This window comes from Galleria mellonella, unplaced genomic scaffold (genome assembly GCF_026898425.1).
Source record: "Galleria mellonella isolate WM207_F2 unplaced genomic scaffold, CSIRO_AGI_GalMel_v1 utg424, whole genome shotgun sequence".
In the NCBI taxonomy this organism is placed as follows: Eukaryota; Metazoa; Arthropoda; class Insecta; order Lepidoptera; family Pyralidae; genus Galleria; species Galleria mellonella.
This window is the reverse complement of record NW_026442097.1, coordinates 2213627-2237953: the sequence shown is the minus strand read 5'-3', so window position 1 is coordinate 2237953 and position 24327 is coordinate 2213627. Positions and strand designations below refer to the sequence as shown.

The 24327-nt window shown below is 38.0% G+C and overlaps 7 protein-coding genes across 8 annotated transcripts; 3 read left to right on the top strand and 4 right to left on the bottom strand.

Moving 5' to 3' along the window:
* Positions 1–643: 643 nt before the first annotated feature.
* Positions 644–1721, bottom strand: LOC113515609 (chorion class CA protein ERA.1-like). The gene is made up of 2 exons (XM_026899873.3): positions 1621–1721; positions 644–1272 (listed from the first exon to the last, which is right to left on the bottom strand). The coding sequence occupies exons 1-2, from the start codon at positions 1669–1671 to the stop codon at positions 685–687; spliced, it is 639 nt and encodes a 212-aa protein (XP_026755674.2). The 5' UTR covers positions 1672–1721; the 3' UTR covers positions 644–684.
* A 164-nt stretch (positions 1722–1885) lies between these two features.
* Positions 1886–10250, top strand: LOC113515599 (chorion class CB protein PC404-like). Of its 2 annotated transcripts, XM_052898296.1 has the most exons (3): positions 1886–1997; positions 2776–3415; positions 10179–10250. In XM_052898296.1, exons 1-3 carry the CDS (start codon positions 1947–1949, stop codon positions 10202–10204), a joined length of 717 nt encoding a protein of 238 aa, XP_052754256.1. In that variant the 5' UTR covers positions 1886–1946; the 3' UTR covers positions 10205–10250. The 2 variants fall into 2 exon arrangements, with proteins under 2 accessions (XP_052754256.1, XP_026755664.2); XM_026899863.3 differs by lacking the exon at positions 10179–10250 and having other exon boundaries at positions 2776–3699.
* Positions 6734–8047, bottom strand: LOC128199975 (chorion class CA protein ERA.1-like). The gene is made up of 2 exons (XM_052898300.1): positions 7939–8047; positions 6734–7527 (listed from the first exon to the last, which is right to left on the bottom strand). Exons 1-2 carry the CDS (start codon positions 7987–7989, stop codon positions 6940–6942), a joined length of 639 nt encoding a protein of 212 aa, XP_052754260.1. The 5' UTR covers positions 7990–8047; the 3' UTR covers positions 6734–6939.
* Positions 8207–10204, top strand: LOC113515579 (chorion class B protein Ld34-like). Its single transcript, XM_026899842.3, has 2 exons — positions 8207–8316; positions 9587–10204. The coding sequence occupies exons 1-2, from the start codon at positions 8221–8223 to the stop codon at positions 10202–10204; spliced, it is 714 nt and encodes a 237-aa protein (XP_026755643.2). The 5' UTR covers positions 8207–8220.
* Positions 10251–12658: 2408 nt separating the features above from the next.
* LOC113515568 (chorion class B protein Ld10-like) lies at positions 12659–13568 on the bottom strand. The gene is made up of 2 exons (XM_026899831.3): positions 13498–13568; positions 12659–13409 (listed from the first exon to the last, which is right to left on the bottom strand). The coding sequence occupies exons 1-2, from the start codon at positions 13546–13548 to the stop codon at positions 12708–12710; spliced, it is 753 nt and encodes a 250-aa protein (XP_026755632.2). The 5' UTR covers positions 13549–13568; the 3' UTR covers positions 12659–12707.
* A 3551-nt stretch (positions 13569–17119) lies between these two features.
* LOC116413763 (chorion protein ERB.1-like) lies at positions 17120–18635 on the top strand. The gene is made up of 2 exons (XM_031914506.2): positions 17120–17195; positions 17608–18635. The coding sequence occupies exons 1-2, from the start codon at positions 17145–17147 to the stop codon at positions 18331–18333; spliced, it is 777 nt and encodes a 258-aa protein (XP_031770366.2). The 5' UTR covers positions 17120–17144; the 3' UTR covers positions 18334–18635.
* A 3898-nt stretch (positions 18636–22533) lies between these two features.
* LOC116413731 (chorion protein ERB.1-like) lies at positions 22534–24243 on the bottom strand. Its single transcript, XM_052898294.1, has 2 exons — positions 24169–24243; positions 22534–23302 (listed from the first exon to the last, which is right to left on the bottom strand). Exons 1-2 carry the CDS (start codon positions 24217–24219, stop codon positions 22571–22573), a joined length of 783 nt encoding a protein of 260 aa, XP_052754254.1. The 5' UTR covers positions 24220–24243; the 3' UTR covers positions 22534–22570.
* Positions 24244–24327: the final 84 nt, after the last annotated feature.

Below are 24327 nucleotides of genomic sequence, written 5' to 3'. Positions count from 1 at the left end.
TGATAAATGAAGAACCACTCGACCGACTTTGTGCAAACTTCACATAAACCATCTACTAAATAGTCCGAACAAAAGCAAAACATTTGGTTTGGATAGGTAAGCCCGTTCTTGAGTTATAAAATTACAACGAAAAGTGACATTAATTTTTATATACTATATAGATATACATATAGTATGTAAACTGTTAGAATGTAAAATGAAATACTTATAATATTGTATACTTAACAGAGTACTGACTATTATTGCAAATTTTACCTTAATAATTATTAACAGTCAACCATTGGCAAAACAGAAATGAAATTATGCACTTAAAAAATTTAAAATTGTTACAGATTAACTATATTGTGCACGAAGATGAGAAGAGACAAGTACTACACTTGTCCCTTTCTTTCGCAAAGTTACTAAACGAAACCCAATGAAATTTGGCACACAGATGGTACATAGGATACTTGTAGTACTGATTTGCGCGGGATGAGCCGCTGGATACAGCTAGAATAAAATAAGAATAGTTTTTGCCGGAGACTTAAGGAATAAAAATTGATTGTATTAGGGGAAAAAGCAAAATGAGACGTTACAGAAAGAATTCGGAATAATGGGTGGTCATGATGGATGATGGATGATCACGTACATTAAAACTCAAAAATTCAATCCACTGTTTTATTTAATAGTTACATCCAAAACAGTTTAATAAAGCCCGTAACCGAGACCACATCCGCAGTTTCCGGTGATGGTCACGGCACCAGCAGCGGGCAGGATACCAGAGAATTCCACAGCGCCAAGCACTGGCACTTGGCCACCCAGAAGGGCGGTGCCGGCGGCTGGTATGTCAGCAAACACTTCGATCACACCGTTGCCCACACCGCCGTAGCCAGTTTTGGCCACAGGCACAGGAGGTGCAGGTAGACCGATTGCGCCGAGACCAACTCGTTCAACACCAATAGTTCCGATATTGGCACCTAAACCAGCCAGCCCATACTCAGCTTCCCACCCGTATTTACCGAGTCCAGGCGCGAGGCCGGCTCCTGGCAGGCCGTATCCCAAATTGCCGATGCCAGCGAATTTGTCGATCTCAGCGACTGCGCCGACCGCAACTCCGCCACCCAGACCGTACCCGCCGGGGAACCCATAGCCAGGGGCCAGGCCGCCGTAGCCCCACCCGCCGCGGTTCACGCTGTCAACTTCGATGGTAGTTGTTTCCACTTCAGTCACCGCTCCGTAACCGATATTTCCATAACCGGGACCCCAGGGGCCTATTGGGTTACTATAGACGTTCTGAAAATATATAAATGTTTCTGAAACGAATCTAGCGTATAGAATGATATTCAGGATTAGACCAATATCAGTTCATCAGGTGTCGGGAATGTAACAATAATCATTGTTCACTATTGAACATAAGTATGCTCATAGACTGTCATAAGTAATAGTTCTGAGCTATCTCCAGCCAATTCTAGCTGGTTTTAATTTGGGCTGGTTTCATTTTCACTTTTCACTTCAATCTTCTTAGCCTTTGGGATATCAGTCATTTTACTACTAAGTTCAGAAGTATTGATTTAAAGGTTTTACTAGTGCAACACAATATACAATTAATTAGAAGTATATCAAAAATACATAATTCAATACCTGGAGCAGGCAAGCCTGGATGCAAAGCAGCAAAAAACTGAAGGTGGACATGTTTATCGATGTATAATGAACACAGAATGATATTTTCCAATGAAGTTCAGTCTTATATACAATACTGCCGAATGTTATTTTGAAATGCTTAATAATATAATCTATCACGTGTCGTAAAAACGTAATGCTTTGTAAAACATGAAATTGATACAGCATTACTACTATTGATAAGAGAGACTGCACAATATGTAAATAGGTCGTAGTATGGGATCAGTAAGTATATAAGGCGTGCGAACTGTTCTCAAAGCATATTCAACAAACATTCGTCCTCAACAATGGCCGCCAAGACCGTAATTGTGTTGTGCCTTCAGGCATTTTTCATTCAGGTAACATATATTATTTACACTAGTAAAAGTAATAAATTTTTTGGTCCAAATTGAAAAGAAAAAACTTATATTTTCTATTAATTAATTTATTAAACTGTTAGCCGTGTAGTCCGAGCAGAGAATGGGCCACCTCTTCTTTTACCGTTGGTGTTGTAAGAGGCGACTAAGGAAACTTAATGATCGTAGGATCAACAGCAGTGTCCCATTTAAAAATATCACCAAAGGCTAACAGCGGTTGCCAAACTGAAGTCTGAATATAGGTACCGATAAAAGAAAACTCTGTAATGAAGGTTTGTTCCTACGAATACTCAGGTTGTGAAACGAGCTCCTTGCCGAGATTAATCTTAAAGACCATAGAACAGAGTTTTTAAAAAAGGGTTTATTAAGATTTCTTAAGGCTCAGCAATGCAGACATAATATTTCTGGTATTGCGAACATCCATAATCTTCAGTGACCGTTTACTATCAAACGGGCTGTAAGTTCGTTTGATATTTTTGGTCTACCAATTGTAATATTGTTAGGTTTCATACTTCTTTTATTCATATCTATCTTTTACATATACAGTCTATTCATAAAGTTTTTGGTTATTATCTAGAATAATTATATATACCATATATTTACACCATCGTAAGAAATAACTAAAGAATTTTAACTGTCTTATTGAATATGTCTACGAAATATTGAATCCGAAATTTGTGTGATCTGTCAAATTTGAAATTCCAAAGAAAAATGTACCTGTTTATAATTTTTGAGCTTAATGAATACTTTGTCTTTTCAGTCGTTGCTTGGAAACCCAACCCTCAACAGAAGACTGCCGTCAGCCATCTCTGGTATAAGCGGTGCTACGGTGGTCGAAAACACCGTCGCTGTTAGTAACAATGCAATTGGCGGTATAGGCTTGGCCAACAATGGTCTAATTGGTTCCGGACTCGGCTTGGCCAACACTGGTTTGATCGGCTCTGGAATTGGCTTGGCCAACACTGGATTGATCGGCACTGGAGTCGGTTTGGCCAACGCTGGATTGATCGGCTCTGGAGTCGGTTTGGCCAACACTGGAATTGTAGGCACGGGTTTGGCTGGCGTTGGATTGGCCAACCCTGCCTTAATCGGTAACGCCATACTGCCTGCTCCTGCCACAGGATTCCTCGACTTTGCCACAATTACCAAAAGAGACAACCTCCCCATCTTCAGCTTCTCTCCCCTCGCTCCGACTGGTCTCACTGTTGTGTCGGAGAACATCATCGAAGGACCTATGACAGTCGCTGGACAGCTGCCGTTCCTGAGCGCTGTAGCGTTCGAAGGTGCTCTGCCGACTGCAGGTGCGGGCGCTGCTGGCTGCGGCTGCGGCAACAATGGTTACATTGGCATCATCAATGAGAATTATGGACCCCTTGCGCCTCCCGCTCTGGGTGGACTCGGCTATGGCCCAGGATTCGGCCATGGTGTTGCGCCATTACTGTAAACATCGGATACCTATAACTGTGTCCAAGTTACTACTTATCATAAATTTATGTGGTAATTCTTAATTACTACATGTGCCTCTATTTTGCATAATAAATTCACTTACTACTGAGAATCGTCTATGGATTATTGGCTTCACCTACATAACATATATTTATATCTTGTAATTGTTTATATTTACAATAAGTTTACTATTGTAATCTTTTGAAGGAAACAATAAAAAGTATCTATCTATCTAAAACATGTATTTATTTATTTAACTCTTTACTGCACCAGAAACAGAAAAATATACAATGACAATTAAACAATTCAAATTGGATTTGATTCCTGATAGGCTAACCTAAAATTCTTATGGCAATAAAAAGCAAACCATATAACACATGTATTCTACCATGTCTTACATATGGATATCAAACTTGGCCTGCTAAAAACAAAGGTAACCAAAAACTTGTAGTTTGTCAGCGCAACATGGAACGAAGTATGGTAAACATCAGACTAAGAGATCGATTGACAACATCAAAAATAAGAAAAAGAACAAAGATCAGTGACGTGTTACAAAAAATAAGAAAACTTAAATGGAATTGGACTGGACATATAATGAGAACTAATAAAAAAAAATTGACGAAGGATATAATAGAATGGTATCCTAGAAATGGGAAAAGACAACGAGGAGGGCAATTCAAAAGATGGGAGGACGATTTACCTAAAGGATGGAGAAAGTCAGCCAGGGATAGAGGAAAGTGGAAGCAATTGGGGGAGGCCTATGTCGACAGACAACCTGACCAACATAATGGTTGCTAGTAAGCTAGCTTAGTAATAAGTAGTATGTAAGTTAAAGTAAAATTGTGGTCAGAGAATAAAGGCTTTATTATTATTATTTTTTTAAACTTTACAAAAATTCTCATTTATTATTATTATATTATATTCTCATATTATTATTATTATAATCTAAAATCAGCAGGTCTACTCTTTAATGTAATATCAATTCAATCTATTGCCAATGACAATTTTATACTGCATTCATGAAACGAGAGTTAGGAATTAGGTTATAATTGGGATCGGTTTACAATAGTTCACTATGGCAAATTATACTACTCGTAATATACATCTATAGACTAGTCATACATACGCGTACATAATTATTATATTATATAATTATAATAAATACAAACAAACATGCACACATAATTTATACTTCATATATAAATAAATAAATACCACATGAATATATGCATTTATATTACTATTAAATGTATCTATTTAAATTTACAACTACATATTATACAATACACACTAAAGTTATGGTGGATGTCGCAGACATTCCAATTGTAGCTCATCTAACTTTATGATTGTTTGTTGTGCAGTGTGTGGTCTTGCGTTGTGGTGAAGCAGCGGTGGCCTACTGCGATTGACTAATCTCATTTGTTTAGCGACTAATTCTTACTTCATGCTTTGCAGTTGCTAATAATAGATATCTGCCGAAATCGTTTGATCTGAAATATCTCCTCTTTGGTTAAGAATTCCAAATTTATAAATTCGTTTAGGTGGTATATTTGCAATTTGAAAACAGTCATTCATTTGTTTTTTCTCATTAGTTTTTCCTTGGCGTCGCTTATTATCGCACAATGGAAAACATGAAATATCGGTATATTTACCAGTACGAGTTCTACCGTGGTACCAGTGTCCCAGAAACAGCTCGAAGAATTAATGATGTCTACGGCGCTGGTGTTGCAAAAGAAAGCAGGGTACGTTTTTAGTTTAAACGTTTTCGGTCTGGAAATTTCGACCTTCAGTACCAACCTCGTGGACGGCCGGAGACCAAAGTGGAATAGTAAGAACTAAAGGCTATTGTGGAAGCGAATCCATCAAAGCACTTCAGAGATAGTTGCAGGCTTCGGGGTAAGTGATAAAACTGTATTAATCCACTTGAAGTTGCAATCACGCGTCGACTGCTGTGTTACTTTGCTCAACTTTACATACACAATAATGAAGGGATTTTAAATCGAATGATTTCTTATGATGAAAAGTGAATAGTGTACGATAATCGGAAGCGCTCGTCGCATTAGCTGAGCCCTGCAGACCCAGCCAAATCTTGCCCTAAACGAAAATTGACTCAGAAAAAGTTACTTGTGAGTGTGTGGTGTTCGGATTGTGCATTGGAGCCCTGTACAAAACTAGTTCTCAGCCGCCATGACGGGGCAACTGCGTGAGCGCTTCCCCCGTCACCGCGGACAGTCGAATTTATTTATTTATTCATTAGTACAAATATGTGTACATGGCGGACTTAATGCTAAAAGCATTCTCTCCCAGGCAACCATAGGGAAGTGTCAGAATACTCGAATACGGTACTAGTAATTATTGATATACATACATACTAAAATTACATATATAAATGAATAAATATATATAAATAACAAATACACTTACACATATATGATATATACTATATTATACACGAAATTGAGAATAATATAAAACACTTACTGCTCGAATAAAGTAAAAAAAGTGAGCGTGAACGTGTTTTTTGAAAGACGATTTAGTTGATAGTCTAGGAATTTCTACCTGCCTTATAAATTTTAACCTTGCGTTTATTTAGATATCAACTCTGCTTTCATTATATCATTCTTCTCTCACTCCTTCTTTCTATTGTGTCTTTGATTGTATTGTGTGAATTTTTACTGCTTGTTCAACATCATCAAAACGTGGCTTATCAACGCAGCCATACCATCAATACGCACCTCGCATCGTCATACATAAATCTATCAGAACAGTATGAAACTATTATGTTGCTAGTGTTGCAATTCGAGAGTGCGAAACGTCTCAATTCCAATATCGATCTATTGGAATATATTTCAAGAGTAACCTCACAGGTGTATGCTTTCTCTTGATACACCATCTCATATCATCATCATATCAGCCCTTAACCATCTACTGCTGAACATAAGCCTTGGAGGGTTTTGCCAGTAGTTGCCATTCTTGGCAGGTGGATTAGTAACCGCAGTTGGGCTTTGAAGATGTTTTAACAGAAATGCTTCTACCTATCTCTCGCCCTCTTTTAGTCGGCTTTAACGACACCCACGAGAAAGGAAGAGCTGGCCTACACTATACCAGGACCACACAGCGTATGATAATGTAATTACATTTATTCATAACTAGCTGTGCCCGTGAGTTTGTCCGCGTAGTCGTTAACTTTGTTATTTGTTAATAGATTGAAAAAAAAAAAACAAATAAAGAAAGTATTGATTAACATATCAGTGGAAACTGCGTTCAAATCAGTTGAACTATGTCTTATATTTGTGCACAGTTCAATAGAAAATATTCAAATTGTAAAAACTATTTATTAGCTTTGACAAAACTTAAAAAAAAATTAACACACACATGATTTGTTCACGTTTTTATTATGTATATATATGTATATATAAATACAGTTTAAGTAAGAAATTCTATTTTACATTAAACAATCATAAATTCAAATCAATATTTAGTAAAGCCCGTAACCAAGACCACATCCGCAGTTTCCGGTGATGGTCACGGCACCAGCAGCGGGCAGGATACCAGAGAATTCCACAGCGCCGAGCACTGGCACTTGGCCACCCAGAAGGGCGGTGCCGGCGGCTGGCATCTCAGCAAACACTTCGAACACACCATTGCCCACACCGCCGTAGCCAGTTTTGACCACAGGCACAGGAGGTGCAGGTAGGCCGATTGCGCCGAGACCAACTCGTTCAACACCGATAGCTCCGATATTGGCACCTAAACCAGCCAGCCCATACTCAGCTTCCCACCCATATTTACCAAGTCCAGGCGCGAGGCCGGCTCCTGGCAGGCCGTATCCCAAGTTGCCGATGCCAGCGAATTTGTCGATCTCAGTGACTGCGCCGACCGCAACTCCGCCGCCCAGACCGTACCCGCCGGGGAATCCATAGCCAGGGGCCAGGCCGCCGTAGCCCCACCCGCCGCGGTTCACGCTGTCCACTTCGATGGCTGTTGTTTCCACTTCAGTCACCGCTCCGTAACCGATATTTCCATAACCGGGACCCCAGGGGCCTATAGGGTTACTATAGACGTTCTGAAAATATATTAATGTTTCTGAAACGAATCTAGTGAATAGAATGATATCCAGGATTAGATGAACATCAGGTATCGTGAGTGTAACAATAATCATTGTTCTTACCCTTTGGAATATGGACTGATGTTCCATCGGGTGTCGGGAATGTAACAATAATCATTGTTCACTATTGAACATAAGTATGCTCATAGACTGTCATAAGTAATAGTTCTGAGCTACCTCCAGCCAATTCGAGCTGGTTTCAATTTGGGCTGGTTTCACAAAACCAGCCCATTTTCATTTCAATCTTCTTAGCCTTTGGGATATCAGTCATTTTACTACTAAGTTCAGAAGTATTGATTTAAAGGTTTTACTAGTGCAACACAATATACAATTAATTAGAAATATTAAAAAAAATACATAATTCAATACCTGGATCAGGCAAGCCTGGATGCAAAGCAACAAGAAACTGAAGGTGGACATGTTTATCGATGTATAATGAACACAGAATGATATTTTCCAATGAAGTCCAGTCTTATATACAATACTGCCGAATGTTATTTTGAAATGCTTAATAATATAATCTATCACGTGTTATAAAAACGTAATGCTTTGTAAAATGCGAAATTGATACAGCACTTCCAATTATTGATAAGAGAGACTGCACAATAACTAATTAGGTCGTAGTATGGGATCAGTAAGTATATAAGGCGTATGAACTGTTCTCGAAGCATATTCAACAAACATTCGTCCTCAACAATGGCCGCTAAGACCGTAATTGTGTTGTGCCTCCAGGCACTCTTCATTCAGGTAACATACATTATTTACACTGGTAAAAACAATAATTTTTTTGGTCCAAATTGAAAAGAAAAACTTATATTTTCTATTAATTAACTTATTAAACTGTTAGCCGTGTGATCTCGGCAGAGAATGGGCCACCCCTTCTTTTCCTATTGGTGTCGTAAGAGGCGACTAAGGGAACTTAATAATCGAAGAAGCAACAGCAGTTCCCCTTTTAAAAATATCACCAAAAGCTAACAGCGGTTGTCAACCTGAAGCCTGAACAAAGAAAACTCTGAAATGAAAAAATGAAAAGAGAGAGAAGGTTAGATTTTATTCTCTCTCTTCGTCCTCTTCATTACTGAAGGTCGTGTCTTTGAAAGGTGTCCTTTGCCTCTCTTATGATGTTATTTCATTGTGCACGGTCTTCAGCTTCACGCAGGGCAGCTGCAATTGACAGTCTCGTAACGGCGGTTATTTGGTCCGACCATCGACTAGGCGATCGTCCGCGTGGTCTTTTTCCCTCTATCTTGCCTACAACCATTAGTTTGTCCAGATTGTCGGACTGTCGTCGAGCAACATGGCCGAAGTATCCAAGAATCCTTTTATTTATAGATTTTATTAAGGAATCTTAAATGCTAAATGTGCAGTTTCAGAGGGGTTTCGTCTCGGTTTCTTCTGCTCAGGCTGTAAAATGAGCTGCTTGGTGAGGTTTCCTTTAGAAACCACAGTATGGGATTCTTCATAAAGAGCGTATTAAGGTTTCTTAAGTTTAAGCAATGCGTATTTTACATTCCTGGTATTACAAACGTCCATAATTTACAGTGTCTGTTTACCATCAGATGGATGAGCCTAGTACCACCTTTGGTTGGTTAGTGGCACTATTGTGGCATACAAAAATATGTATAGTGAGGAAGAAATAATACGAAATGTCATCATTGTTTTTCATTCCTAGTGTGTCGTAAGAGGCAAATAAGGGAAGAAAGCACAATACACCAGAATAAGGAAAACTACAATTGCCGTTCATAACAAGCTAGCTAGTGTCGTAACAGTAGGCTAATATTTATTTTTCTGTGGTGAAATCTGGATTTAGCTAAGAAAGAATCATGATCATGCATCATAACAGTAATAGAAAAAGATGATTCTTGTCTTATTGAATATGTCTACGAAATCTGATAATTATACTATACATGATTATGAAATTGAATCTGAAATTAGTGTGATCTGTCAAATTTGAAATTCCAAAGAAAAATGTAGCTGTTTATAATTTTTGCGCTTAATGAATACTTTGTCTTTCCAGTCGTTGCTTGGAAACCCAACCCTCAACAGAAGACTGCCGTCAGCCATCTCTGGTATAAGCGGTGCTACGGTGGTCGAAAACACCGTCGCTGTTAGTAACAATGCAATTGGCGGTATAGGCTTGGCCAACAATGGTCTAATTGGTACCGGACTCGGCTTGGCCAACACTGGTTTGATCGGCTCTGGAATTGGCTTGGCTAACACTGGATTGATCGGGACTGGAGTCGGTTTGGCTGGCGTTGGATTGGCCAACCCTGCCTTAATCGGTAATGCCATACTGCCTGCTCCTGCCACTGGATTCCTCGACTTTGCCACAATTGCCAAAAGAGACAACCTCCCCATCTTCAGCTTCTCTCCCCTCGCTCCGACTGGTCTCACTGTTGTGTCGGAGAACATCATCGAAGGACCTATGGCAGTCGCTGGACAGCTGCCGTTCCTGAGCGCTGTAGCGTTCGAAGGTGCTTTGCCGACTGCAGGTGCGGGCGCTGCTGGCTGCGGCTGCGGCAACAATGGTTACATTGGCATCATCAACGAGAATTATGGACCCCTTGCGCCTCCCGCTCTGGGTGGACTCGGCTATGGCCCAGGATTAGGCTATGGTGTTGCGCCATTACTGTAAACATCGGATACCTATAACTGTGTCCAAGTTACTACTTATCATAAATTTATGTGGTAATTCTTAATTACTACATGTGCCTCTATTTTTCATAATAAATTCACTTACTGCTAAGAATTGTCTATGAATTATTGACTTCACCTACATAACATATCTTGTAATTGTTTATATTTATAATAAATTTACTTTTGGAGGAAACAATAATGAGTGTCTATCTATCTATTTATTTAAAACATATATTTATTTATTTAACTCTTTACTGCACCAGAAACATAAAAATATACAATGCCAATTGATCAATTCAAGAGAAATACATTAGTATAAAGTACAGATTGAAATATATACATAAAGGTACAAAAGGCGTTCAGATGACCTTTGGTTAAACGATTAATTTTTTCCCGGCTTTTCATGCAATTTTCTCTTAGTTTGTTCATGTCATATAATGTACATGATTTATTTGTCCTTATTGATACTCGTAAATGTGAAAGTGAGTTTGTTTGTTTGTTTGCTACCTTATAGCACCTTAACGGTTTAAACAATCACTAGAAAATTTAGTGTATACACGTACATACTTTATGAAATGGAGAAGGATGTAGGATACCTTTTATTCAGATTAATAAACATATCCTGGTCAAGTGAACAAAGTCGTGTGTTAAATTTAGTATATCTACATAGAAAGGAAAGATTTTATTTATTTATACTTTGTTGTACACAAAAAAATATATACATTTTATTTATCTATATCTATACTTATAATAAATCTGTAGAGAGGTCAATTCTGTACATGAAATATATTTACAAAATAACTAGCAAGGGTGATTAGTGATCGATACTGATGCCAAAAAATGCAATCAGTAAAATTTTTGTCTGTCTGTCTGTATGTTCGTTATAGAAACTAAAACTACTCGACGGATTTTAACGAAACTCAGTACAATTATTCTTTATACTCCTGGGCAGGTTGTAGTATACTTTTCATCACGCTACGATCAATAGGAGTAGAGCAGTGAAGGGAAATGTTGGGAAAACGGGAGAAGTTACTCCATTTTTAAGCTTCCGTCACGTGTGCAGCCTTAATGGCCACTTTTTTAAATGTAAAAATGTCCACCCGTGCGACGCCGGGACGGGTTGCTAGTATTAAATAAAGATGTAGTACAGGCGAGCTTAACTCTGTAAGAGTTCTCTTCCAGTAAGCTTTTCATCCGATTTTAAAAATTCTTTCACCTATAGATAATTACATTAATAGCGAGTTATATGAGCTATCCGTCTGGTCCCGGGATAGTATAGGCCACTCCTTATTTTCTATGGATGTCGTAATGCAACTAAGGGAGGGCGAGGGATGGACAGTAGAGTATTTTTAAAACGTCTCCAAAGTCTAACTGCGGTTGTCAACCCACCTGTCCAGCGTGGCAGCTACTGGCAGAACCTTCAAAGGTGTGGCTTATGTCCAGCAGTGGACAGTTAAAAGCCGATATGATGATGATAACATTTTTCTTTCCTTTATAATAATGTTGTAAACTTTATTTTATGACACATCAGAACTTTATTATACGAATACATCAGACGTAGACGTGAATGCGTGATTAGGGTATGCGATGCGTCGACGCCATTGTCTTCAACCATTTTTATGTCGCGATCCATGAAAAAATCATAAAGTGAAGTAAAAAGTCTCGAGACTTAAATAAATAGTTACAGACGTATCCATATTGACTTACAAATTATATAGAGAACTGCATATTATGATATATATATATATATATATATATATATATATACATAAATATACGATAATATATAGTAATATTAATACCCTTTAATAATATTACCCTTGTACATTCTACAGTTTTCTTTTAGCTTCTCAAAGGTTGACTGTAAGAGATCCCTTTATGGGATAAGTCCGCCATTGTATATTAAATCTTCTAATGTATTGAGTATGAATTATGTATAACAAAGACTTTACAATACAATACAATAATAAAGCAACAATAGAGACCAAAGGTGATAATAATGAAGATGAAGATGAACTGCTTTTAAAACTTCTTCAAAAGAGATTCGTAGACTTTTAATAGTAATTTTTTATGCAACTTAGAATGGCAAACAAGCTGACGGTCTACCTAATGGAAAGTGGTAATCGTCGCCTATAAGCATAAGTAGTACCATGGACATAACAGAGTATACTGTTTCGTCTATGATACCCCTTATGCGTTGTTATTCCTGAGGACTCAGGTGTTATTACTCCGTACTCTGTAAATTCACTGCCATATCCCACCCTTCAAATCGAAACACAGCCATGCAAACACAACTGGTTCACAGTAGAAACACAAATGGGACAGAGGTGCTCAAGCAAATGACTTTCGTAAAAAGTATCCCTCTGGTACAGGGACTTGGATGAAGGGAATGGACTCATTTTGTTAGACACTTGTCTTATGTAAATGGGTTTATGAAGATAGAAAGAATGTATTAATAACTTAATTAAAATTTATTCATCAGTTCTTAATTTATTGGTCATTTAAAGGATGCGACCAGCACCCACGCCTAATCCACGTCCGACTCCTAATCCGAGTCCAGTTTCTGCACGAAGTCCAGCTCCTGGAATGAGGCCAGCTCCCACGCCAAGTCCAGTAGCAGCCGGAGCGACGACAGCAGGTCCAGTGGCAGGTGTATAGCTCTCACTAATGATGCCAATATTACCAGCGCTGCCGCAACCGCAGGCAGCCGTTGATGCACCTTCAGATGGCAACGTTCCTTCGAAAGCCACAGCGCTCAAGAAGGGCAATTGACCAAATACTGCTATAGGTCCTTCAATAGTGTTTTCAGATACGACGGTGATACCATTTGGAACGATCGAAGAGAAGCTGGTAATCGGGAAGGTGCCACCGGTAGAGAACGAAGCTGGAGAAAGGTAATCGGGGCCAATAACTGGGGCTACAGTGTTGCCAATCAAGGCAGCGTTTCCCAAAGCAACACCAGAGTTGAGTAATCCAGCGTTGTTCAATCCAATGCCGGCCAGTCCAGAGCCCAGTAATTCAGCATTATTCAATCCAATACCGGCCAATCCAGAGCCGAGTGGGGCTGCGTTGTTCCATCCAATACCAGCCAGACCAGCTCCAGCGTTGCCTACACCAGCGGCAGTACTGCTGCTGACTGCCACTGTGCTTTCGGTCACTACATTACTGTTAACTCCACCGTAGTTTATTTGACCTAACACAGACTGGAAAATAAAAAAAAATATTAAGAAAAAAAATATAATAAAAGGCGGAAAATTTGAAAATTTAAAATTGGAAACGAATTTATTTTACCTGGAGCAAAAGTGCGTGTGCGCACATAACAAAGATGGTTTTGGCTGCCATTGTACAATTAGACAGTTCGATTGTTGAATGTGATGATATGAAGTATTACTTCCCTTATATACTTACCATAATTGACAGGACTTATCGCTTTCATAATAAAAATCTAGTAACCAGCTTAAGTGTTATTTATCAGCAATTATACAATAAAGTAATTAATGTAATTAATAACAAACCTATGAATTGTTAAGAATTATTATTACTAAATTCATATCACTATTATAGAATATAGTGATAAACTATTAAATTAATCATAAGTAACATTCAAGAACCTAACTAAATCCCACTACTTGTCATTATAAATTGATTTTTTTATCTTTTTTTCTCGTTTTGCTCTATAATACCGACATGTCTCATTATTGTATTGAAATAATTGTATACATATATATATATATATATATATATATATATATATATACTATAGTACAACGGGGGCAAACAAGCATACGACCCACCTGACGGTACCGTAGTCTATAAACGCCTGCAATACGCGCGCGTTGCCGACTCTGAAGTAACCACTTTACTCCCCTTTTAAAGAACCCTGTAAGAATATTGTAGTCTCTAGGAATAGCCTAGCCATAAATTATATAACATACCTAAATGTGTTATGTATTTTATATATTTATTTATATATTATTCTATATACTAAGTACTTAGATGTATATAAATGTACGCATATTATTATTATTTGTATATATTTTATTAACACGAGCCTGTATTTATTAGATACACTTCTAGCACCAAATAGCTACCGTCTTTCTCTGTTCTCCTTTACACAAAGGTTGTCTGGAAGAGATAGCTTTAACGACAAGACTACCTTTTGTACATTATAAAATACACCTTTTTGGATTATAAAATGTGAGTTCACATTTGAAAGTTTTAGAATTGAAACACCATAATATCGTCATAGTCGTAGAATACTGACGGATCTGACAAAGATTACGTATAAAGATCCGTCAGTATTCTACGACTATGACGATATTAGATATGGCTTGCTTGATTCAGGTAATTAAAATAAAATTATTGTATTTATACAAATCTATAGGGTAAGATTGTATGACGGTGAAAACTATACTAATAAGAGATATAGGTTCGCATTGAGTCTGAAGGATGGATAATTGGAAAATGGATTAATATCAATTATAATTAATAACCTGTAAAGTGTATAGTATATAAACAGTTTATTAGAATGATCATCATCATATCAGACTTTAACTGTCCTCTACTGAACATAAGTAGCTTTTGGGGGCTTTGCCAGTAGTTGCTACGCTTGGCAGGCGGATTGGCAACTGCAGTTAGGCTCTGGAGATGTTATAAGACGCTGCTGCTCATTCCTCGCCCTCTTTTAGTCTCCTCCTACGACATCCACGGGAATGGAAGGAGTAGCCTATTTCATCTCGGGACCACATAGCTAATTGCAGATAAATAGTAAAATAATAAATTGAGCAATGTCTTCTGGCATCCCGAGAATTTCTTCGGCCACCCTCATATTGTCACTATTTATTACTACCAAGCTGTGGATTGTAATGAGCTCATCCCACGCCCTCTTTTAGTCGCTTCTTACAACATCCACGTGAAAGGAAAGGGGAGCCTATTCTATACCGGGACCACACGGGAGGGACAGTTTGTATAGAAAGCAGGCAATTGTGCTCACATGACTAAAAGAGACGGGAGAAATGAGTTTGCTTGGAGAATAAGATTACGGAAGTCTGTGTGTATGTGTGAAATTACTGACTAGCATGGTATAACAACACAGTCCTCAGGAATAGCAACACATATATGAGGGTCAAAATGTATTCTTCCATGTTCACTGTGAATTTTGGGCTTGGAACATAATCACGTGTAATAAGTGAAATATCATACGCAACGTAAAATCATGAATCACTACTGTTACATTGCTTTGTATAAACTGCTATAAATCACACGAAATGAAATCGTCAATAATCACTGAGATCAGATTTAATTGTAAATTAGCAGCTGCGTCTGTTAGTAGTGAAGTGATAAGTGTGAAATCACAGCAGACTGGCCAAATCCATCAGGTGAGCCGTCACTTTGTTTGCTATTCTAAGTTGCATGAAAAAAAGATGGCCGACTAGGCCGTACAGAGCTAGCAAATAGTGACTATATTTATCATCATACCAGCCTTTAACTGTCCACTGCTGAACATAAGTCTCCGCTTGGGGGGTTTTACCACTAGTTGCCACGCTTGGCAGGTGGATTGGCAACCGCAATCTGGCTTTAGATATGTTTTAAGATGGACGCTGCTGTCTATCTCCCGCCCTCCCTTAGTCGACGCTTACGACACCCACAGGAAAGAAAGGGGTGGCCTATTCTATGCCAGGACTATACGGCAATTATATTACACTGCGTTAAAGTCTCTATTCGCTTGTTCTTTTTTTTATACAACTTAGAATGGCAAACAAGCTGACGGCCCACCTGATGGAAAGTAGTAATCGTCGCCTATAGACATGAGCAGTACCATGGACATAACAGAGTTTACTGTTTCACCCATGATAGCCACCATGCGTTGCCATTCCTGAGGACTCAGGTGTTATTCCTCCGTACCCAGTAAATTCACGCCATATCCCACCCTTCAAACCGAAACACAGCCATGCAAACACAGCTGCTTCACGGTGGAAACACGAATGGGACAGAGGTAGCCAAGCAATCGACTTTTGTACATAGTCTCCCTTTGCTAAGGTCTTTCTATCAGGTGGCTTTAAACAAACAAAAATGAACATTAAATACTGTCCTTCATTTCTATTCTATCAGAAGGAATGCACTCCTGGCATTAAGGACCATAATCTACTGGATAGTTCAAGAAGAAAGTTAATTTATGTCCGCAAGTATTTAGATAGATAATGTTATTTCACGAATTTTTATATAATAAAAATACATATTATCCGATTTCTTCTTTATCGAAATATTTTTCTTTTTTTTTGTTGTAATGTTTTTTAATATTTTTTCTACAATATTAATGCAAAGGAATATAGCATGTTTCGAATTGAAACACTCCAGTACAGTTTCTAAAATAACTTATCGGGTATTTATTAAAAAAATATACACAGAAGTAAATTTATTTGTTTATTAATTTAAATTTATTTGGCGCACAAAACAGAAGTTTACTTTAAATTTATAACATATAGGTGCAATAACGTTAAAATAACCTGGATCATCCAATCTCGGATACAAAGTAACAAGAAGGCGAAAGGAAACATGTCAAATAGTATTTAAAATAAAAATATTTCTAATTTCTTTTCTATTTTTTTAATTTTAAGGGGTTATTACCTTTTTCAAGTATATAAGGATGTCGAAAACAAAGTTTGCTACAGAAAACAAATTATTTTATAATTAAAATGATTGGAAACATATATTTTTTTATCATTGTATTATACAACAATTAAGTGTAACTATTTTACAATAATTATTCTTAAAAAATCATAGGCCTATTATAACATTATTGAATAATTGCTGATAAAGAAGAAATAAACTGGTTACTAGGTTTTTATTATGAAAGCGATAAGTCTTGACAATTTAATATAAAAGGAAAGAAATGTTTCGTATCAGCACATTCATCGATCAAACTGTCTAATTGTACAATGGCAGCCAAAACCATCTTTGTTCTGTGCGCACACGCACTTTTACTCCAGGTAAAGTAAAAAGAAATTGATTTATATATTCTTTATTGCACTTAAATTATAATTTTAATTTATTTATAAATATTGTGAGCAAGGGTGGAATTATCTCTGACAGAGATCTTTTTCAGTCAACCTAATACAGTTGGAAGCATATCGGAAGCGGGTAGCTAAAGTGCAACAACTATTAATATAAACAACTATTAATACTTCGAATACGAATAAATAATTAAAATATAATCAAATATACAAATAAACAGTTAAATGACATATTAATATATATTGGAATGTTACATAGATACATATACTATAAATAAATAGAATACCTACCTTTATTTAAGATAAAGTGACAAGTCATATCTAATTTTAAATTTAAAAAATTTCTCTTTATTATTATAAAATTTAAAAGTAATTTATTATTTTTCAGTCCATGTTTGGCCAACTAAACTACGCGGAAGCCAATCCTGCAGCTTATTCATCGGGTGCCAGCAGTAATGTAGTGACTGAGAGCACAGTTACGGTCAGCAGTAACACCGCTACTAGTGTGGGCAAAGCTGGGCCTGGTCTAGCTGGTGTTGGATGGAACAACGCAGTACCACTCAGCACTGGATTGAACAATGCTGAATTACTGGGCTCTGGACTGGCCGGCATTGGATTGAACAACGCTGGATTACTCAACTCTGGTATTGCTTTGGGAAACGCTCCCTTGATTGGCAACACTGTAGCCCCAGTCATTGGCCCCGATTACCTTTCTCTAGCTTCGTTCTCTACCGGTGGCACCTTCCCGGTTACCAGCTTCTCTTCAATCGTTCCAAATGGAATTACCATTGTATCTGAAAACACTATTGAAGGACCTATAGCAGTATTTGGTCAACTGCCCTTCTTGAGCGCTGTGGCTTTCGAAGGAACGTTGCCATCTGAAGGTGCATCAACGGCTGCCTGCGGTTGTGGCAGCGCTGGTAATATTGGCATCATTAGTGAGAGCTATACGCCTGCCACTGGACCTGCTGTCGTCGCTCCGGCTGCTACTGGACTTGGCGTGGGAGCTAGCCTCATTCCAGGAGCTGGACTTCGTACAGAAACTGGACTCGGATTAGGAGTCGGTCGCGGATTAGGCTTAGGAGCTGGACGTATTCTTCAAACAATCTATTAAATAAGAAACATAAATAAATATTTATTCAGTTACAATTCTTTTTTATATTCATGAACCTGTTTTGATATATTAATAATTTGAAATAAAACAATGCCAATCCGCCTGGTTTGCATGGTATTATGTAGTAGACTTAGTATATTATTATGGAGAGATTGGCTCTCTTGTGTTTTTGTTGCTAAACCTATAATGAAATATAATACTTATATCTTTGCCAGCGGAAGGGGTGTCCTTCTCTAGAAATCTGTCCGATTCTAGAATTAGAGCATACGGGTATTTGATCCCAGCCTTTTTTTTTTTTTTTTTTTACAACACAAGAACTCACCTGATGGTAAGTGACTTCACCCACAACACCAGCGGCATTGCTTTCCGGCCTTTAAATGAACTGTAGTGTTCCAATCTTTCTCCCCGTTCCCACATAAATCCTTTATTCCTCTTATTCAGCAATTTCCTTTACGCATTTCCAACGTTCCTTTATTTTTTTCCTCAATCCTTTCCTATATACCATACCAAAACATATTAACCCTAAATAATAATTGGGATAAAGGTAGGAAAATGATAATAATAATAATCTTTGCCAGCGAACCACTGTTTACCAGAGGGAGATTTTGTACAAAAGTCGTTTGCTTGGGGACCTCTGTCCCATTCGTGTTTTTACCGTGAAACAGTTGTGTTTGCATGGCTGTGTTTTGGTTTGATGTGTGGGATATGGCAGTGAATTTACAGGGTACAGAGGAATAACAGCTGAGTCCTCAGGAATGGCAACGCTTGGGAGGTATCATGAGCGAAACAGTATACTCTGTTATATCCATGGTAATGCTTATGTCTATCGGGTGGGTCGTCAGCTTCTTTGCCATTCTAATCGCATGATCTCCGCGATGTTAATCTTGTATGTAAGCGATGGTTATCAGATTTTCTCATCCGTAATCAAGTTGCATAAATTAATACTAACAATGAATATGCTGACGCCTGTAATCCTTAACAGGTTACCAAAGGTATATATTTATAAAAAAAATACCATATTTTTATACCACAAAATTGGCAAGCAAATGGGCTGTAGCCCAACTGATGGTAAACGGTTATTGTAGTCAATGGACGCCTGCAACACCAGGGGTGTTACATGCACGATGCCAACCCTGAAGGAACCTTATTATACTCCTTTTGGAAAACCCCATACTGTAGTCTCTAGGGAAACCCTCGCCAGGAAGTTCATTTCACAGCTTGAACTTTAGCAACTATTGTGAATTTAAAACTTCATGGTTTGTTATTCTGCTTATGACATAGCCATGAACTGTGTTCATGAGTAAGGACTTTTTTATGAAACTAAGGAATTATAATTTAACAGCTGACGGCGCGTTTGATGGAAAGTGGTAATCGTTGCCATAACACATGGACAGCATCATAAATACGACAGAGTATACTGTATCGATATCCTTAAAGAGTTACGCCTGTAGACTTTATAATTTCGCTGCCATATCCTGTCCTATAGGCTACCCAAACTACTCAATTTACCCAAGCAGGTGACTTTTGAATAATAGGAGCCCTTGTAGGAACAAGGGCTCCTATCAAGTCCCAAAAAAGTTGGATAACTCCGAATTAAAAACATGAGTAATACTAATGTAAATATTTCCAACACCTTTCTTTAGAGTTTGTATAGTAGGGTACTAATGTGGTGACTGAGGAAGAACAAAGAGTTTTTTTTATACCACTGAGGTGGCAATCAATTATACGGCCCACCTGATGGTATGTGGCTACCGTAGCCTTTGAACGCCTGCAATTTCAGGGGTATTACCCGCGCGTTGCCGACCCTGACGAAAGCTCTTTACCCACCTTTTGAAGAACCCCATGCTGTAGTCTTTTGGCAAAACCTCAGCAGGAAGAAAACATGTACGAAATGATGTAGTGACAAAAATCGAAAAAGGAATGTTGCGTTGGTTTGGTCATTTGGAGAGGATGGATGAAAGAAGAATTACAAAAGAGATTTATCGAGCAAGAATGAATGTCGGTAGGGGCCGTCCTAGACGGACGTATGTTGACCAAATAGGCGACGTGCTTAAGAAGGGCCAAATTAAAAGTACCCGTAACCGGCGAGAATGTATGAAAAGATTGATGAATGTGGAAGAAGCAAAAGAGGTTTGTTTGAATCGAAACATTTGACGTTCCATTGTTTCTGCCTACCCTAATGGGAGACAGGCGTGACGGATATGTATGTATGTATGTATGAAAAAAACATCTCTAAAACCGCGTTGTATGCAAGTTGGTTTATAGTGGCAAATTACAAACTAGTACAGTAACTATTTCCCTCATATTGATATATGTTAGTACTAGCTTTTACCCGCGACTTTGTGTGACCGGGATATGTTTACTGGTCGGGATAAAATGTAGCTTATGCCTTTCTCCATCTCATATAGAAGCACAACACTCGAGTCCTCAGGAATGGCAACACATGGGAGGTCGGTCATGAGCGAAACAGTATACTCTGTTATGTCCATGGTACTGCTCATGTCTATAGGTGACAGTTACCACTTTCCATCAGGTGGGCCTTCAGCTTGTTTTTTATTTTAAGTTGCATAAAAAATATAGTTTTACTTGTATACCAAATTTTACAGTGATTGGTTAAGCTATTAAAGCTATATAAGGTAACAAACAAACACACATTCACATTTAGATATATTAGTAAGGATAAATCAGTATTCATGTGAGTAAATTCATACTCATTTTAGCGTGATTGTGATTGAGTAACGTGGCCATCTGGTCCCGGCATAAAATAGGCCACCCCTTCAATGCCCGTGGGAGTCGTAAGAATCGATTAAGGAAGGTGACGGATGGACAACAGCGTCCCTTTTAAAACATCTCTAAAGACCACGGTTACCAATCCACCTGCCAACCGGGCCCCCCCCCCCCCCCCAAGGAGGAGGCTTATGTTCAGCAGTGGACAGTGGCCCACCTCTTTTTATGGGTAACTAGGTCATTATTATTTTTAAAATTTATGTTTATATTTTAACCGATGTCTCTATACATATATGATGGGAAATTAATGAACTCATTGTGTTTTCGCTATTTATGACGATTGTTTCGACTTCATCAGGTAGTCTTCTTCAAGGGGCGTCTCTTGAAGAAGACTACCGGATGAAGTCGAAACGCCTTGCGTCACGGCATCTCGCCTCACTCAAAACAGAAAGTTTAAGAGACAAGCCTACAGCCGACAGCATATCTGCAATGCCTTTGGTGTTGTGGGTGATCATGGGCGGTGGTAGTCATATACCATCAGGTGAGCCGAATGTTCGTTTGCTCCCTGTGTTGTAAAAAAACTCACCCTAGGATTTGGTTTTAAGAGGGACGCTGCTGCCCATCCCTCGACCATTATGTTCCCTAATCGCCTCTTGCGATACCCACGGAAAAGGGGAGCGTAATTTTTTTTAAACTACTACAGGGTTCGAAGGTTGTTCTCTGCTGAAAAGAACTCGCAAGAAACTCAACAGTTAGTCTTTTAAATTTCTATTGACACATATATACATAAATAAATTAATTAAAAACATAAATTAATTAAAACATAAGACTTTTAAACGTAAATTGCGCGCCTATTATCTACTTAAAAATCACCTTTTTTTTAAACTTGCTCTGTTTGAGTCATAGATTGCCATTTGCTCTTCTATTACAGATATTTGTTTTATATAGTAATATTTTATGTATTTATTTATGTATGTATTTAGTATATGTATATATTTATTTATTTAATAAATTATGTGAATGTTTATATTAGTTTAATTATATGAATATATCAAGTATTGCTTTATATTTCCTCTATTCAATAATGCACCGCCTACTTATTACTCTGTTCGCCCACTGGTCGACTGGTAGAGAACACCATCCGGTGTTAAGTCCGCCAAATTTATATAGAATTTTGTTGTGTATTAAAGTTTAAATAAACATATTATAACTTCACATATATTTATTTAAATGTGTTACGTCTACAATTATAGTTAGTTTATTATATTGGAAGGTTAAAAAACATGCTTAGTGGCATGTATGCAAGATGAACTATACAGTCATATAAGATTTCACATATATAGAGAAAGTCATTGAAGTCAGAGAGTCACTGTAGTTGGAATGTTTAAAACAGATTCATTCATTTATTCAAGGTATTGTAGAAAAACGTCAAAATACAGTTAAAGATTTGGATAATAGAATAAATACAATCACTGATATAAAAATTTTATTGACAGATCTTAATTTGTTTTTAATAAAGACGAGCGCCTAGACCGTTATTTAAACCTAATCCGTGGCTAGGTCCTAAACCGAGTCTTGGTGTTGCAACACCTGTAGCGAGTCCGATACCTGCTCCCACACCGAGTCCAGCAGGAACAGGCGCAGCGACGCCGGGACCAGCGATAGGTGAATAACTCTCACTGATAATGCCAATGTTACCAGTAATGCCACAACCGCAACCAGCCGCTGACGCACCATCAGACGGTAATGCTCCTTCGAAAGCCACAGCGCTTAAGAAAGGTAGTTGACCAAACACTGTTATCGATCCATCAATAATATTATCAGATACAACGGTGATTCCAGTTGGAACGATGGAAGAGAAGCTGGTGACCGGGAAAAGGCCACCGGTAGAGAATGAAGCGAGAGTAATGTATTCGGGGCTGATGACTGGGGCTATAGTATTGCCAATCAAAGCAGTGTTTCCTAAAGCAACACCAGAGTTAAGTAACCCAGCGTTGTTCAATCCAACACCGGCCAGTCCAGTTCTGAGTGGGACAACATTGTTCAGACCAATGCCAGCCACTCCAGTGCTGAGTGGGGCTGCGTGGTTCCATCCGACACCAGTTAAACCAGGCCCAGCTTTGCCCACACCTGCGGCAGTACTGCTGACCGTGACTGTGCTCTCAGTCACTACATTACTGCTGACACCCGACGAATAAGCTGCAGGATTGGCTCCAGCGTAGTTTAGTTGACCAAACAGGCACTGAAAAAGTAATATATTATCTAAATGAAATTAAAATTTTCATCTCTTTGTATTTAAACAGGAACAATAGCATTTTAACTCAGGCAGATTTACTTCTGTTGTAACTATATTCATTGAATATTTTTAATAAGCACAGTCATAATGATACACTGTGAACATAAGCCTCTCCCTAGGGAGAGTTTACCCGTAGTTACCATGCTGGGCAGGTGGATTGGCAACTGCAGTTAGACTTTGGATATGTTTAAAGAAGGACGCTGCTACCCATCTCCCGCTATCCCTTAGTCGCTTCTTACGATACCCACGGACAATTAAAGGGTGGCTTATTCTATTCTGAGTATGGGATCGTAGTGATCGTAGCATAATAGAAATAAATAATAATATAAAATGAAGAAAGGATAGAAAACGGGAAGACAGAAACCCTATCGCTAAAGATAAAATTAATGGTAGATATTCTTAAAGGCTACTTCTGTCCTGGTCAATGAATATATCTCGGTCACGCGTATAAAATAGCATGTAAAAGTCTAAAATAATTTCATAAAATCAACAGTAAAGATTATGTAAATTGTTGGAAATTATTTTATAGTACAATATGATTATCGTTTACAACATATGTTTTATTTTCGAAAGACTTCAAAAAAAGATTATGTTATCAATTCGGTTTTTTATCTTTATTACCTCATAACTTCGTCAGTTACAAACCGATTTGGAAAATTCTTTTTCTATCCGAAAAGACATACTTTCAGATTGGTCTCGTAGAAATTTTATCTAAATCGGTTCAGTAGTTGAGTTTCTAAATCAAAATAACGAATTTCGACACGATTGAAACACATTTTTTTGTGAAATACTCGTATAGTCTTAAATTTTACCTGGATCATGAGCGCTTGTGTGCACAGGACGAAGATGGTGTTGGATGCCATTGTTTCTCTAGTTTCCACGAACAATTGAATGTGCTTCTAAAATATCTCCTCCTATATATAGCTTACACTCGTTATCTTTTACAAAACCAAAACCCTAGTGACCTAATG